This window comes from Chaetodon auriga, chromosome 22 (assembly GCF_051107435.1).
Source record: "Chaetodon auriga isolate fChaAug3 chromosome 22, fChaAug3.hap1, whole genome shotgun sequence".
Classification (NCBI taxonomy): domain Eukaryota; kingdom Metazoa; phylum Chordata; class Actinopteri; order Chaetodontiformes; family Chaetodontidae; genus Chaetodon; species Chaetodon auriga.
This window is the reverse complement of record NC_135095.1, coordinates 17,590,565-17,604,893: the sequence shown is the minus strand read 5'-3', so window position 1 is coordinate 17,604,893 and position 14,329 is coordinate 17,590,565. Positions and strand designations below refer to the sequence as shown.

Genomic DNA, 14,329 nt, shown 5'->3' with positions numbered 1-14,329 from the left:
GTAAAACATGAACAAATCGGCCATTTGGCTTAAAGTTGGATAATATACGTAAAGAATCTGATGAAATTCAAAGTGTTTCAAACATGGGTGTTGAGTAGCAGATTCGACGTGTTTCACATGGGGGAAAAAAAGCGCTATACGGATTATTTGAGGTTTTGGTGGGTTCCTTCGTGATTTTGACTTAATTTTTACGATATTTGTGTCAGTCTTTGAAGGCAGCATTCGTCCATTTTGCTTTTAACTTGCGCCTGCGCAGTCCTGCGTGGCTGACCTTCATAGGAGTAACGATGTTCGCCAGGACCAGCGCGTTGGTGTTCACCCCACAATGGTAAAGTCAAACATATTTAAGTACTTTCACAGTTTTTATTTATGCCTTCTTTGTATGTACTTTATGTATATATTTGATTAGAATAAGTGTGTAACTTCAAATCTGTACTGCATGCAGTCATTGAATGCAAGGACATGCTAACGTGGAGGCCGCGGCTAATGAATGACAGCGGTGTGCTGCACTGCCAACATTCAGCCGGCTAGAAGCTAATGCTAGCTCAGCTGACATTTATTGGCTAACACGTTCTCACTTTGTGCGAGAAGCTAGCGAAGAGAGTAAACATATCACCAATGAATGACTAACAGACTATTTTATTTCATCGTCTGACTCTTGTCGGTGACAGCGGTATCGTTACCTTGTGCTAGCTGTCAAAGCTTAGTTAAGTTAAGCTAACGGATGCTAGCACACTTGCAGAGCTAGCAGGCAGCAAAGTAAATGTTCTTCACGTTTAATTCAAACTGCGGTATGCTAACGTGACCCAAACTATCTCTGCTGATGTCAGGCTTTGTTAATAATGCTGTTACCTGTTTAATGCTTGCAGTCAAAGCTCACATGTTGTATTTCTGTTCACAGTGGGCAGGTCAGGAACATGGCTACCTTGAAGGACAGTAAGTACTTTTGTACACCGCTATGCTAACGTGAAAAAAACAACAGCATAACAACACGTTACAGACTATAATCACACACTGATAATGTCCCACATGCAAAGTCTGAATAGTCAAAATTTGGTAGATTTTCAGGGAAATGTCAGACTCAGCTGTGTAGATCCACAAGTCTTTACACTCACACAAACTGCAAAACATGGCTTTTGTAAGTCCTCTGCAAAGATCGACCTGCAAGTTACCTCCTGCTAGTTTACGACTGGAAAGGTCTGAACTAGGTCCGACCTGCTGTGGTCTGATTTGGTGTAAGGTCAGGCAGCAGGAGAAGAAAAGGTTGAATTTAAATAAGCCTGTCCAAACGGTTCACTAAAGGCTTTCAGTAGAGCTGCAGCTATTAATGGATTAGTTGTCAACAGTTAAATTGATCTTATGTTGATAATCGATTAATTGGTTTGAGTATTTTTTTTTTATAGACCAAACACCTAATTTATTGAGAAAATGATCGACAGTGAAAATAATCATATTTGCTGGTGAAAAGAGGATCATGAAGTCGGCTGATGTGTGAATGCAGTTTGGTGTACTGTTCTCTCCTTCACCACGTTTACTGTACAGCTTTGCATTTGATCACTGTCACACTGAAGTAATGTCCTCTCTTCTCTCCAGTCACCATTCGGTTGAAGTCCATCAAGAACATCCAGAAAATCACCAAGTCCATGAAAATGGTGGCTGCTGCCAAGTACGCCCGTGCTGAGAAGCAGCTGAAGCCAGCCAGAGTGTACGGCACTGGAGCTCTGGGTACGTGCGTCCATGGTGTCTGTCTCTGAGGGTGAGCTGGATCTCACTCTTCATAGTGTTTATTTACAGCAGGCTGAGATTCCTGTTTCCTCTCTGCTCTGCAGCTCTGTACGAGAAGGCCGAGATCAAAGGGCCGGAGGACAAGGCCGGCAAGCATTTGATCGTTGGCGTGACCTCCGACCGTGGACTCTGTGGTGCCATCCACTCTGGTGTGGCCAAGGTCATTAAGAGCGAGATCGCCAGCCTGACCGGCGCTGGCAAGGATGTCATGGTGATCAATGTGGGAGACAAGCTGAGAGGCCTGCTGCACAGGTAGGAACGGAGGTGGAGCTTCTGAGAGTTCATCTTCATAACTCTCAGGTCAGGATGATATTCAACTGGTGCTTTTAGTTTGAAGGGTGTCAGAACAGCTAACTGCTGACTGTAGTTTCCCTGTTGTCATTGCTGGTAGCGGCTGCATGCAGAGTAGCTATTTACTGTTTTAGAAATCATTTTATTGTGTTCTTGATGATTGTTTTAATTGCTTTTGTAGCATAAAGGATGACAGGGAAGCTCGACATGCTTCACTCAGTCAATCTGAACTGCTTAATGGACAGTTTTTGAGACCGCGTTCTGGAAAAAAGGGAAATAAATCTTTTTCTGTGCCCAAGTTTTTCCAAATATTGCAAGTTTTCACTGTCTGATGCAGCAGCGTTCTCTGCAGGGTGAGATGATGATTAGCTCAGAGTTTCATCACATCTTTCTCATTCGAACAGTTTGATTTTTAAAATTGGCTGATGGGCATGAACCAGTGTCGAACCTGATTCAGACCAGCTTGAGGCTGTTAATCAGTTCATATTTAACAAAAATCAGAAAATGAAGTGTGCAGCTGATGATCGTTTCACCGCCTGTTCCTCGTCAGAACTCATGGAAAGCACATCCTTCTGAACTGCAAGGAGGTCGGCCGCAAGCCCCCCAGCTTCGGTGATGCTTCCATTGTTGCCACTGAGCTGCTCAGCAGTGGATATGAGTTTGATCAGGGCTCTGTCATCTTCAACAGATTCAGGTACGACATCTCACTCTCCGTACGCTGACAGGTTGACTTGTCTGTTTAATTGGGTCAAAATAAATCTCCCCTTCCTCTGCTGCAGGTCTGTCATCTCATACAAGACGGACCAGAAGCCTCTGTTCTCCTTAGACACCGTAGCTAACGCAGGTAGTTTTTGTTGGCCTCAAACGTTCTGCACAGATCTCAGGTGCTCCAACCGCAGATATGCTGAACGTGTGTGTTGTGTGTGCAGAGAGCATGGGCATCTACGATGACATAGATGCTGACGTGCTGAGGAACTACCAGGAGTTTGCTCTGGTCAACATCATCTACCTGGCCCTGAGGGAGTCCTCCACCAGTGAGCAGAGCGCCAGGATGACCGCCATGGACAGCGCCAGCAAGAACGCCTGTAAGACTCTGGACTTCCTCACTAACCTGTTTCACCTCCCCGACAGGAAGCAGCTGAAACAACCTGATTTTAAACTGATAACTATCAAACTAGGGTCCATCGCAGTACACACACCTGCAGCATCCACAGTACACACACCTGTAGTAATCATCATGTGTCCGTTTGAGTCTTTGAATCAGCGATCAAAAGCTAAATAGATTGACAGAAAATGTGTTGACGACTCACGTCAGCTTATTGTTCAGTCATTTATCAAGGACATTTTATACACTCTATGATTAATGGATTAATTGTCCAAAGTTCAAAACCTGAATATTTTAAATTTACAGTGTTATAAATCAGAAAAAACAGCCAAACCTCACATTTGAGAAGCTAAACCAGCGCATGTTTGGCTTCTAATCGATGATCCTGATCGTTGATGGGTTATTGACTGATTCCTGTGTGACGTGAGCTGAAACACCTTTAACGGTCATAACGTCCTGTCACACCTGGTCGTGGTTGAGTTTGAGCCGCTTCGATTTAAAAGCTCCACATTTGACGATGGCTGACGGATTTCTCCCCCCCCCCTTTCAGCTGAGATGATTGACAAGCTGACCCTCACCTTCAACCGCACCAGACAGGCCGTCATCACCAAGGAGCTCATTGAGATCATCTCCGGAGCTGCTGCCCTGTGAGTCTCTCTGCACTTGCATCACTCTGCTCACCTTTCTGACCTTTCTGACCTTCTGAAAATGTCTATAATCGTTCTCGGTGACTAATTCTTCTCTCTGACGTAATCTGCTCCTCCTCATCCTCTGCTGGACTCAGGAACTGAGGCTTGTTTTAACAGAGGAGGTAACAGTGTAGTTAGATCCCTGCAGGGTTAGTTCGTAGCTCATGTAGAAGTTCTCACCTTTAACTCCTCGACGTGTTCGTCTAGAAGCTCTTTAGGTGAACAGACTCAGTGCAGCAAAGAGGAAACGCTGTCGCTTTCGCTGTTCTTACGTTTGTTTTTCTGTCTTTGCAGATAAACGGACCAGACCGTCGTTTCCGTCACCTATAGCTCTTCAAAGTACTTCAGGCACGTGTTGTCGAGAGTCTACGAACATTTGTGCTTCTATTTGTAAAATATATGGAGAAAATAAACCTTACAGCTTCCTCATCCTTTCTTCAGTCCTTGTATCTGTTTTTTTTTTTTTGCCTCACAATAAAAGCTGGAAGAAATGTGAATGTTAACCCAGAACTGTTCCTGAACGTTGGACTCATTCATTGTTTTGAGATTTGTTGAGGTAGAAGTGCCGTGTCCACGCAGCGCCGCTCAGCCTGTGATGAGTCAAGTTAGCGCACAGCATCGACAGTATGATACCAACCAGTCACTCCTCCAATAAAAGCTGCCTTTGTGAAGCTTGATTTTTAGTCATTTTTCAGGCTCTACTTCAGATCAGTATCAGACCTTTATGAAGCATGAAGTGACCAAACCACATGAGCATCAGGAGAGAATCAATGAAGAATGAATCTGGTCATTTTTTAATGCATCAGATTAACAAAAGATGAAACAAACTTTAGAGACTTCGTCATGACTGAAGTGTTTTTAAGCAGCTTCACCCAAAATCAGGTAATAACATACTTTTGGCCTAATGCTGCTGTGCGAATATCAACTCTGCCACACTTAATTTAATTATTTAGAGGCTTTGAATGAGCAATAATCAAACTCCTGGAAAGTATGAAGACTTGTAAAAGCTGCAGGTTGGTGCTGATGTTCAGTCCGACTCTTGTGCTTCATCTGCAGGAAGGCTGAAGCAGGTTTTATCATAGAGTTTAGAAAGTGACTCCAATGAAGCCGCTGAACCATAAAAAGGAGGAAAATGTTTTCAGGGCAGAGATGAGTGTAGACAACTGAAAACTAACATACAGAAACATGAAGTTCCTCCAAAATAAAGATTTCCATCTCCTTCTGAGGCTGATGTCGGGTGTAGGATTTGACTTAAAGAATTCTCAGTTGTTGCTCTGTGATCTACTTTGATGGCAAACTTTGTCCTTTCAAAGGCCGTCAAAGATAAAGTTGGGGGTCCTGAAATCAGACCCATCACTCTGAGGCATCCTCGTGCACGGCGCTCAGGTCCTTACAGCAGAGGACGCTCCAAAAAAAAAGCCTTTTGTGCAAATGGACTCTCGTTTGTAGACGGGATCCATGAATAATCTCTAAATCACGTAGCTTCATCGAACAGTCGAAGCCTCCATTTGCAGTTCCTGCTGCGTCCACCAGGCTGCGCTGTCTGATAAGAAATATGAAGTCTTCAGCTTTAAGCAACAACCTGCATGTCAGTGAGGCTCGAACAGGGTCCAGCTGAGTGTAACCCTCAAGTAACACGTTCTTCTGGTTCACAGTGTGACAGCGGCTTTAGCTGTGGTCAGCTGAGCCACCAGATCCAACATCTGATCTGGGTTCAGCCCTTCTGGACGGATCCTGTGGCTTCTCGTGTTAATGCAGAGCAAAACTTGCACGTTGAGCTTCCTGGCTGCAGTTTCAGCCGAATAAAGGCCGAAAACAAGGCGGAAAGTGACTGTGGTTTGCATTTCTTATTGTTTGTGTGTCCGAGTGCTGTTGTGCAGGTTTGTGTGTGCGTGTGTGCGCGTGTGCATACATGTCCTGCAGGCCTTGTTTGTCTATTGTATTTGTGCTTGTTATTGTTTACTCCTGAGGGGAGTGGGGAGCGATTGCATCTGAACACTGAAATTACAGCGATGCCAGACTGCGATAAACGCAGCCGGAGAGCAGCAGCCTTCTCATCTCCCCCGTGCAGGCGAGTTCAGCATCACATGGACGTGGGTGAGGAAGGGTGAGGCGGCGGGGGGAGCAGGGGGGGAGCCGGCTTTGTCTTTTTCTGAGTGCGTTCTGCAGAATTTAGGTCACAAATGAGTTAATTTTCCTGGATTCAGGCTGTGCATGATGGGTAGATTGTGGAAGGTGAGAGCAGATAGCTTCTCTCTTTTAATGTTTGTTTTTTGGAAAAGTCGGTGAGAAGAAGAAGAACCAGGAAGTCCGGCTGAAAGGCTTATCAGACCCGCTTTATCCCCCTTTGTGGCAGGACGGTATGAAGTCCTGAAAGGCGTCTCTGCAGCAATAATTTTCCTCTCTGTCTTCGTGCTCGCAAGGCAAACAGGCAGTTTATCAGAAGTCCCGCAGCGCTGTGTTCTACCTGCTCTCACAGCTGGATTTAAGACTGCAGTCAGGACGCATGTTATTTTCACCGTGGACCAGCCTGTCCATTATTTTCTCCATTAATCGATTAGTTGTTCGGTCTATAAAATGTCAGAAAATGTTGAAAGATGTCCATCAGTGTTTCCCAAAGCCCGAGACGACGTCCTCAGATGTCAGCTCAAAGATCTTCAGTTTACGAGTGAAAAAACAGAAAATAATCACATTTAAGAGGCTGGAATCAGAAAATTCTGACTTTTCTCCTTAAAAAATGACTCAGACTGATTCATTTAATAGTTGGTCCTCGCAGTCATTGTTCTGTCGTACTTATACTTACTGGAACTGCATGTACACACTCTACTGCGTTGGTTCCACCTGCTGACTGTCCTGATTACTTACTTATATATTTATTATTTTATATATAATTTATAGGCTTTTTTCATCCATCACAGTATATTTCATATGCATCTGTTCTGCACAGCCTGTTTACATTATAGTTTATACATTTTATTTTATATTTGATTCATATATTTTTGCTGCTGCACTGTTTTATGTCTTAGTTTCTAATTAGATTGCACAATATATGAAATAAAACCTTGAAACTGAACAACACGATTTAACCAAAAAACAATTTTAATTGCAAAACTTTATTGACAGTTTGAACTGATCTTGAACTCTGTGCTGCATCTTTCTTCATCAGTCGTTTTCTCTTAAACCGGCCTGATTTGCTTTGAAGGCCAGAGCTCAGGTCCAAAGTGGGAAAGTTGTGGAACACCTGTTTGGAACATTCCACAGGTAGACAGGCTGATTGGTAACAGGTGAGAGTGGACTCGTGTGTGTCGGTGAACGCAGTTTGTTCGCTTTTTGTTGCTTCTTTGTCGTCTGTACCTGATAATGTTCGATGAACGTGAATCTTCTGTCCCCCCGCTCTGAACGTGTGTGAGGGTGATTTGACTGCTGGCACCTGAATGAAACATCCGCACCTGAGTGACTCAAGAGAAAAGACTAAATGTGTGTGTGTTCCTGCGAGGGAGTGTGTGCATGCCTCTCTGCATTAAGGAGTGTATGAAGGTGTGTGTGTGTGTGAGAACGAGTGAAGACATCTGAACATTGTGTTCGGAGGGGGGGCCTCCGCCGCCGCCGCCGCTCTGTATTAGCTTCACCTCGTTATCGTTATCGCCCTCCTCCATTGTGGCGTGAAGGGCGGAAAATGATTAGAGGAGCAGGTGACAATGGAGGCAGAGATTCCTGCCTTTACCCGGGGCAGCGCCTCTGTCAGGTACAGCAGCGTCACACTCAAAAGAAAAGAAAAGAGGAGAGAAGAGCTCCTTTCTTACTTTAAAACACTCAGGTCTTCTTCAGGAGGGGCAGAACGGGGCGTGCGTGGGAGCCAATTGACTCCCCCCTCCTCCCCCATCCCTCCATCCCTCTCTCAGGTAATCACAGGGAGAAAGATGAGAGCTTTGAGGCTTTTCCTCCTCTTCCTCACTCTCCCTTCTTTCTCTCTGATCAGAGAGGAGAAAGAGGGAGAGATGGTAGTGAAGGGGGGGGGGCAGGAAGCGAGGCCGAGGCTGTTTCCCACGGCGACGGCTGATGTAGTAACGCAGAGGCATTATCTCACCCCCCCTTATCTCAATGCGTTCCCCTCCCTCTTTTCTCCTCCTCCTCCTCCTCCTCCTCCCAGCCTTACACAAAGCTATCTGCTCTGTGGACTTTTCTGACTATTTATGTCGGACAAGGTCAGGATCGTTTAAACCGCCTCTCTCAGCCCCCCCCCCCCCCCCCCCACAGATGAGATAGCAGAGGAAGGAGGGAGAAACGATCGATTCCCGCCGCCACGCAGATTTATTCCCCTTCCTCCCTCCCCCTCGTTTGCCTCCTCTCTGAGGATGAGGGTTTGAGCTGGGAGGGAGGGCGGGTCGCCATCGCCGGCCTCATCAGTCTCTTTAACGCCCGTGGCGTTTAAAATACAGCATCGGCCGTTAAACTGGCCACTTTTCTCCCGGTCCGAACGGGAGCCGGCCTCCCATCAATCCGGCCGGGTCGGGTTTCAGAAGGCCGTGAATGGTGAGGCCTGCTGAGGCGGACAGAGGAGGAGATTTAGACGGGGGGAGCGGCGGCCTGTATCATTCACAGCGCTGTTTTACAAATGAAGTGGGGCACTTACTCAGGCTGAAGGCTTGATTGTGAAGTGGGCTGGGAAGTGGGACACTAACTGGCCAGAAGAATGAGGGCTAGAGGGCCAATAAAGATGCTGATATTTAGGGTTGAAAGCTGGCTGATATTTACTGACACTGTTCAGAGTCTCTAATATGGTGATCCTCTAAACGCTCTTCACTGTGGGTGACTGACGGGACTCTGCAGAGTCCAGAAGCCTGAATCCTGTCCCCTTTGCCCTCAAAATTCATCTAAACCTGAGTTTTGATTAGTTATTGCCTAATAAAACGCTAAAAACCGACAGGTGTGTAACATCCTTTCGGTGTGGCTCCCTCAGCTCTCCGTTGGAGCTGCAGGGTCGTCTTTTCTGATTCAGAGTCTGCAGCCTGCGTGAGCCGTGCAGCCACAGCACTGCACTGATGAAATGAATAAAATAACATTCATTTTGTGTAAAGGATAATGATTTACGCACCGTTTTGTACAAAATAGTCACTGTGTTTCTTTTTCTTAATGACCCAAAGTTGACTTCATGAACAAAGATGATTAATTTTAGCTTCTTAGTTCTTTAACACTGACTGTCATGTACTGGAGGCCAGACCCTGTCCCGACTTTCACCATGAGTGTTAGCCATGCTAACTTGCACTAGCCTGGAACCATTGCACTCTTAGCACACAGACCACAGTCAGCTGAAGCTTTGAGCTGTCATTAAAATAGTTAAAATCTTAAATATTTCCATTGAAAATCATCATTAAGCAAGAAGATGCAGTCTAGAAGGAAAAAAAACTGATAATCAGACTGATTTTCCCTCATTATTCACTTATAAATTGCTGAAAAGCCACAGATATAAGCAGCGATTCAGAGGTGACAGAGCTCCATGTGCTTTAGGAAAGTTATGGTCCACATGTGTTCTGTGTCCTTTAAAAGAGGGAAAACAAACTTAAAAATGATGACAGAACATGAGAGGCACAAACTTATTTTAGTGCTTGTTTTAATGAATTCACACACATTGATATTCAGGTTATGATGATGATCATGAGGACAGACAAAAACCACCAAATATTCATGTTTGAGAAGATGGATCCAGTGAATTTTTGGCATTTTATCATAAAAAATGAAAATCACTAGTTACTTTTTTTTTTTTACAGATTACTTTTCTGTCTGCAAATAATCCAAAAATCCAAATAATCCCACAGATTTTGTTTGTCTTTCCGGAGCAGAAATGTTCTAATCTCGCAGACACTGAAGCCCTCCTTTGAAAACCAGGATAGCTCTGATGCTAATGGTAAAAGCTAATCATGAGTGTGTGTGTGTGGGATCTGACAGCAACGTCTCATTAGGTTCATACTTAAATATGTCTTCTTCACTGTGTGTGTGTGTGTGTGTGTGTGTGTGTGTGTGTGTGTGTGTGTGTGTGATCCCCTGCCACTCATGTCTTGGGTTACTGTGTTTCTGGCTGAATGATAGATGGCTCAGCCCAACCTCAGAGCCCCGAGCCGGAGCCACCGGACAGCATGTCACTGCCAGTTTCCGCCAACTGTGTGTGTGTGTGTGTGTGTGTGTGTGTGTGTGTGTGTGTTTGAATATGAGGATGTCTATGATTCTGTATGTGTGTGTGTGTGTGTGTGTGTGTGTGTCTGGCCAGTTCCGACCCCCCACTGCAACAGGATAGGTGGGTGAGGATGGCCTGGCTGTGTGTGTGTGTGTGTGTGTGTGTGTGTGCGTGCGCAGTGTGAACCGCCTGAGGTCCGTGTCCTGCTGAGTGCGGCGGCCCCAGCCCCTTCCTGTCCAGACCACACGTCTTAACCAAAACCCAATGTGTGTTTACGTGTGTGTGTGTGTGTGTGTGTGTGTGTGTGTGTGTGTGTGTGTGTGTGTGTGTGTGTGTGTGTGTGCCAGAGTGTGTGTATTCCTGCCTGTGTGTGTCCAGGACTCATTCATGATTCCATTCAAAGCTCCTGTTAATTATCAATCCCTCATCATTGAATCTGTCGATCATTTTTGGATTATTTCATTATCATTTAATCAATAAAAGGTCAAAAGTTGGTGAGATTTGCCGAGCAGGACGTCCTCTGATGGCTTGTTTTGTCCAAGCAACAGTTGAAACCCAAGTTTCCAGAGCCTGCAGTGACATTGATTGATCCATTGATGGTTTATTTCTGATTAATCAAGTAATTATTCATCTATAAAATATCAGAAAACTGAGAAAATCAGCAAATCCTCATACTTGACAGTCAATTATTTGCCGTTTTTACTTAATAAATTTCTTACATGATTGATTGATTATCAAAATTGTTGATATATATTGAATAATGGATTAATCAACCAGTTGTTTCTTCATCATCCCTCCTGTTGGTCTCCATCAGCCCTCCACATCCGATATCTGACAGGCGAGAACAGGTGATTGATTATTGATCTTTCTTCTTATTAATCAATAATTACAGTGTGTGATGCCATCGAAAGCTCGGACCAGCTGCTGGTGAGACTTTTTGGAACTTTCAGTCAGAACTTTTCCACCAATGTGGATGAAAAAAGTCCTTAAAATGCTCAAAAAACAGAAATTTAAACGTGTGTAATCCCACGAGGAAGATCATGTGATTCGACGGACAGCTCCAGAATGGCTGCTGAAGAGCTTTTTATTGGATAGATTGATAATTGGTTATCAGAGTCGTCGTTAAAGAATTTCCCGTTCATGGGTCAATCAGCTGTCCTCAAACCTCTCCTCAGCACCATCCCTCCATCGTCCTTTCCCCTCTAATAATTTTATTTTTGAAACTTTTTTCCCGCTCTTCCACCTTCCCTCCCTGGCGCTCTCTTCAAATAGGCTCCGAGATTTCGGCGCCGATAGCAGGCGAACGAACGGCACCTAGAGGAGCGGGAAAAATAAGTATTGAAACCCCCCCCCTCCTCCTCCCCATTCTTCCTCCCTCTCTCCAGTGCTGCCAGCAGACTGTGTGTTTCTCAGCGTAGCGGAGATTATAGCCGGGAATGACAAGCACGCCGTCTGATACCATATCCGCTCTGAATTACAGATCAGCCCTTTTTAAATGATATTTTAAATACTTGCTGCAGGCTGCGAGTTTTCACAGGGTCTTATTTCATTGTTATTATACTAGTACCATATTTTTGTTAGAAAATCAGTGTTGGCGCTTATTTAAATGAGGGAGAGTGGAAGCCGATATACACTCCAGTGTGTTATTTTACTGTGCCACTTTGGAAAATCCCTCAGCCCCCCCCCCCCCCCCGCTGTACTCCTCACATACACCCACCACCCCCTTTTTTTAGTGTGTTCTTGGTGGGAATTAAAAGGGAGCACTGTGAAAAGGACAAAAGAGAAAGGACAAATTGTAATTAGTTTGATTTTGTGTGTGTGTGTGTGTGTGTGTGTGCTTGGCTGTGAGGTTGGTGCAGCCCATTAAGGGTTAGATTCCCACACAGAAAGCAGACTGGGGCTTTGATTACCTCTCTCATGTGACGGCGGAGGGGGATGGTGGTTCCCTCAAAACCGAATTGTTTCACCGTCGCTCATTTTGATCATTGAATTAACGTGGGATGGCGACGTCCTTTTTTTTTTTTAATATGGAGACAGGCAGGTCAGGATTTTAGAGGAAGAGGAGGAGGAGGAGGCGGTGTAGTACCCGCAGAGGCGTGCTGGGTGGCGCTGTTGCCCCAGCCATGCTCCGGCTTTTGGATAAAAGGTCCCTGGGTTTCAGTGGAAGGCTCTGAGCTCTTTGTGCTTTGGCGTTTCATGATGGGATTCTCTGGAGAGCAGAGGATGGAGAACGACACTCCTTCCCCCTCTAACCCTCTCTCTCTTTCTCTCTCTCACCCTCTCTCCCCCCCCCCTCCCTGGCTCTCTGCTGGAATACACCCTAACCTTGACATATTGAGAATGAAAACCACGGTTCCACATCCCATGCTCGCTTGTTGACAGCGTTAACACTCTTTTCATGTGTGTTTTGATAGCTGAAAATGAACCATATTAGACTGTTATGAGAAATTATGCTTAGTGTGTATGTGTGAGTGTGTGTGTGTGTGTGTGTGTGTGTACACGAGGACATGCATCGGCGTATGTGTGCGTATGTCCACATAACTCAATTTTTTAGACAGAAAATCATTTTCGTTTGCTCCCACGCTCTTAATTCACGCACGCACACAAAGACACACACACACACAGACACGCACGCACACACACACACACGCATGAACAGCACTAATTGTGCTCCTTGTTTGTTTATTGGGTCTCAGAGAAAAGTATGTAAAATAGGCCCAGGGGAGGCAAAATATAGCCGGTGGGGCTAAACTAACAATTTTAACCCTCCCAACCTCTGTCTCACCCCTCTAACTCTGTCTCACCCTCCTACCTTCTGTTTCACCCCCGTCTCACCCCTCTAACCCTTGTCTCACCCTTCTAGTTGCTCCCTCACCTCACGTATACCTTCCAAACGGCTGCCTGACGTTCGTACACCCTCCCGCTGTAGCTGTTTTAAAATGACCACATTTAGGCTCTCAAAGCTAACAAAGTAAAACACTAAACTGAAACACTGGTGGCAGAGGGCGGCTAATGCTAACGCTCACTCTCACACCAGTATGGATGCCACAGTCAATGCTAATGCTAAAACAAGTACTCTGCTACTTAATAGTAATCCAAAATTATGATACTGTTAATGCTGAAGTTTGTACTAACAATAGTACCGCTATTAGTATGTATACTAATACTACAATAACTGCATGTTAACTTTAATGTTAATTCTTATTCTAATGGTTATTCTATAGGTGGAAGTGGGCGGCTAATGCTAACGCTGACTCTCACATCAATGTGGATGCTACAGTCAATGCTAATGCTAAAACAAGTGGTGCACTACTGTTGGTAACACAAACATTAATGCTCACACTAACAACAGAACCACTATTAATGTGAATTCTAACAATAACTGTAATACTAACACCGATATAATAGTATGTTATGATATTAATTTTAACGCTAATACAAATGCTGCTAATGGTAACCTCCATGCAGCCACCACATTCAGGTTAGTATCGCTTTGACTCCACATTGGAATTAACCAATCACACTGCATCAGGTGGCGGTGGTGTTTTTAAAGCGTCGGTCTCATTCTGAGTAATACACTGAGTAACTCTGTGGAAGCAGACCATGTTCAGTCTTGACGTCTGGCTCCAGTGGAGTCCTGCTCTAATGATGCTCACTTCCCCCTTATTTGTGTGTGTGTTTATTTGTGTGTGTGTTTATTTGTGTGTGTGTGTGTGTTTAGTGTGTTTTCCCATCAGTGTTTAGGCTATAATTGAAGCTGCTCCTCCTCGCCCTTATGGGAGCCATTATACAGTATGTGCAAAGGTATTGGAAGATACCTCCAGTGTCTGTCAGGCATGTATGTGTGTGTGTGTGGACAAACATAAGACATTCATAGCCTCTTATGTATGCAGCATTTAGTCAACGCTCCATTTGTTGAGTGGTTTTAAAAATGAGGCATGTCTCATCATAAGGAAATGATTTTGTGCAACTCTGTCTCAGAGTGTGAGACGGAGTTGAGTGTTTTTTCCAAGGTGGTAAGATGTGTGTGTGCGTGTGTGTTTGAGTGGGTTGACATGAAAAAGGTTACAAGGCCAGCCTTTTTGCGCTGAAGCTGCTGATTGAAAACATCTGGCGCTGGCACCTTTAAACTTCACCTTTCTTACACCTTAAAATGTTTGAAAAGGTTTTCCTTTCTAGAATTTTTAACTGTTTCACAGGCTGGAAAAGAGTCTAAATCAAATGAAATTTAGGTCATGTGACACCAAAACCTCCACTCAAACCTTTATTGATAAAATTCTATTCAGG

At 44.7% G+C, this 14,329-nt stretch overlaps 1 protein-coding gene across 3 annotated transcripts; it reads left to right on the top strand.

The window, feature by feature from the left end:
* The first annotated feature begins 245 nt into the window (after nt 1-245).
* atp5f1c (ATP synthase F1 subunit gamma) lies at nt 246-4,545 on the top strand. Of its 3 annotated transcripts, XM_076722662.1 has the most exons (10): nt 246-328; nt 902-936; nt 1,594-1,725; nt 1,830-2,037; nt 2,627-2,770; nt 2,856-2,920; nt 3,006-3,161; nt 3,732-3,828; nt 3,966-3,992; nt 4,165-4,310. In XM_076722662.1, the coding sequence occupies exons 1-9, from the start codon at nt 288-290 to the stop codon at nt 3,970-3,972; spliced, it is 885 nt and encodes a 294-aa protein (XP_076578777.1). In that variant the 5' UTR covers nt 246-287; the 3' UTR covers nt 3,973-3,992; nt 4,165-4,310. The 3 variants fall into 3 exon arrangements, with proteins under 3 accessions (XP_076578777.1, XP_076578778.1, XP_076578780.1); XM_076722663.1 differs by lacking the exon at nt 3,966-3,992 and having other exon boundaries at nt 4,165-4,545; XM_076722665.1 differs by lacking the exons at nt 3,966-3,992; nt 4,165-4,310 and having other exon boundaries at nt 3,732-3,832.
* The last annotated feature ends 9,784 nt before the right edge of the window (nt 4,546-14,329 follow it).

Bases quoted from the DNA above. Each gene is read 5' to 3' on its own strand.
- atp5f1c (XM_076722662.1), top strand. From the start codon at position 288: ATGTTCGCCAGGACCAGCGCGTTGGTGTTCACCCCACAATG. The intron at 2,038-2,626 runs GTAGGAACGGAG...GTTCCTCGTCAG, and splicing joins CTGAGAGGCCTGCTGCACAG to AACTCATGGAAAGCACATCC. The intron at 2,921-3,005 runs GTAGTTTTTGTT...TTGTGTGTGCAG, and splicing joins AGACACCGTAGCTAACGCAG to AGAGCATGGGCATCTACGAT.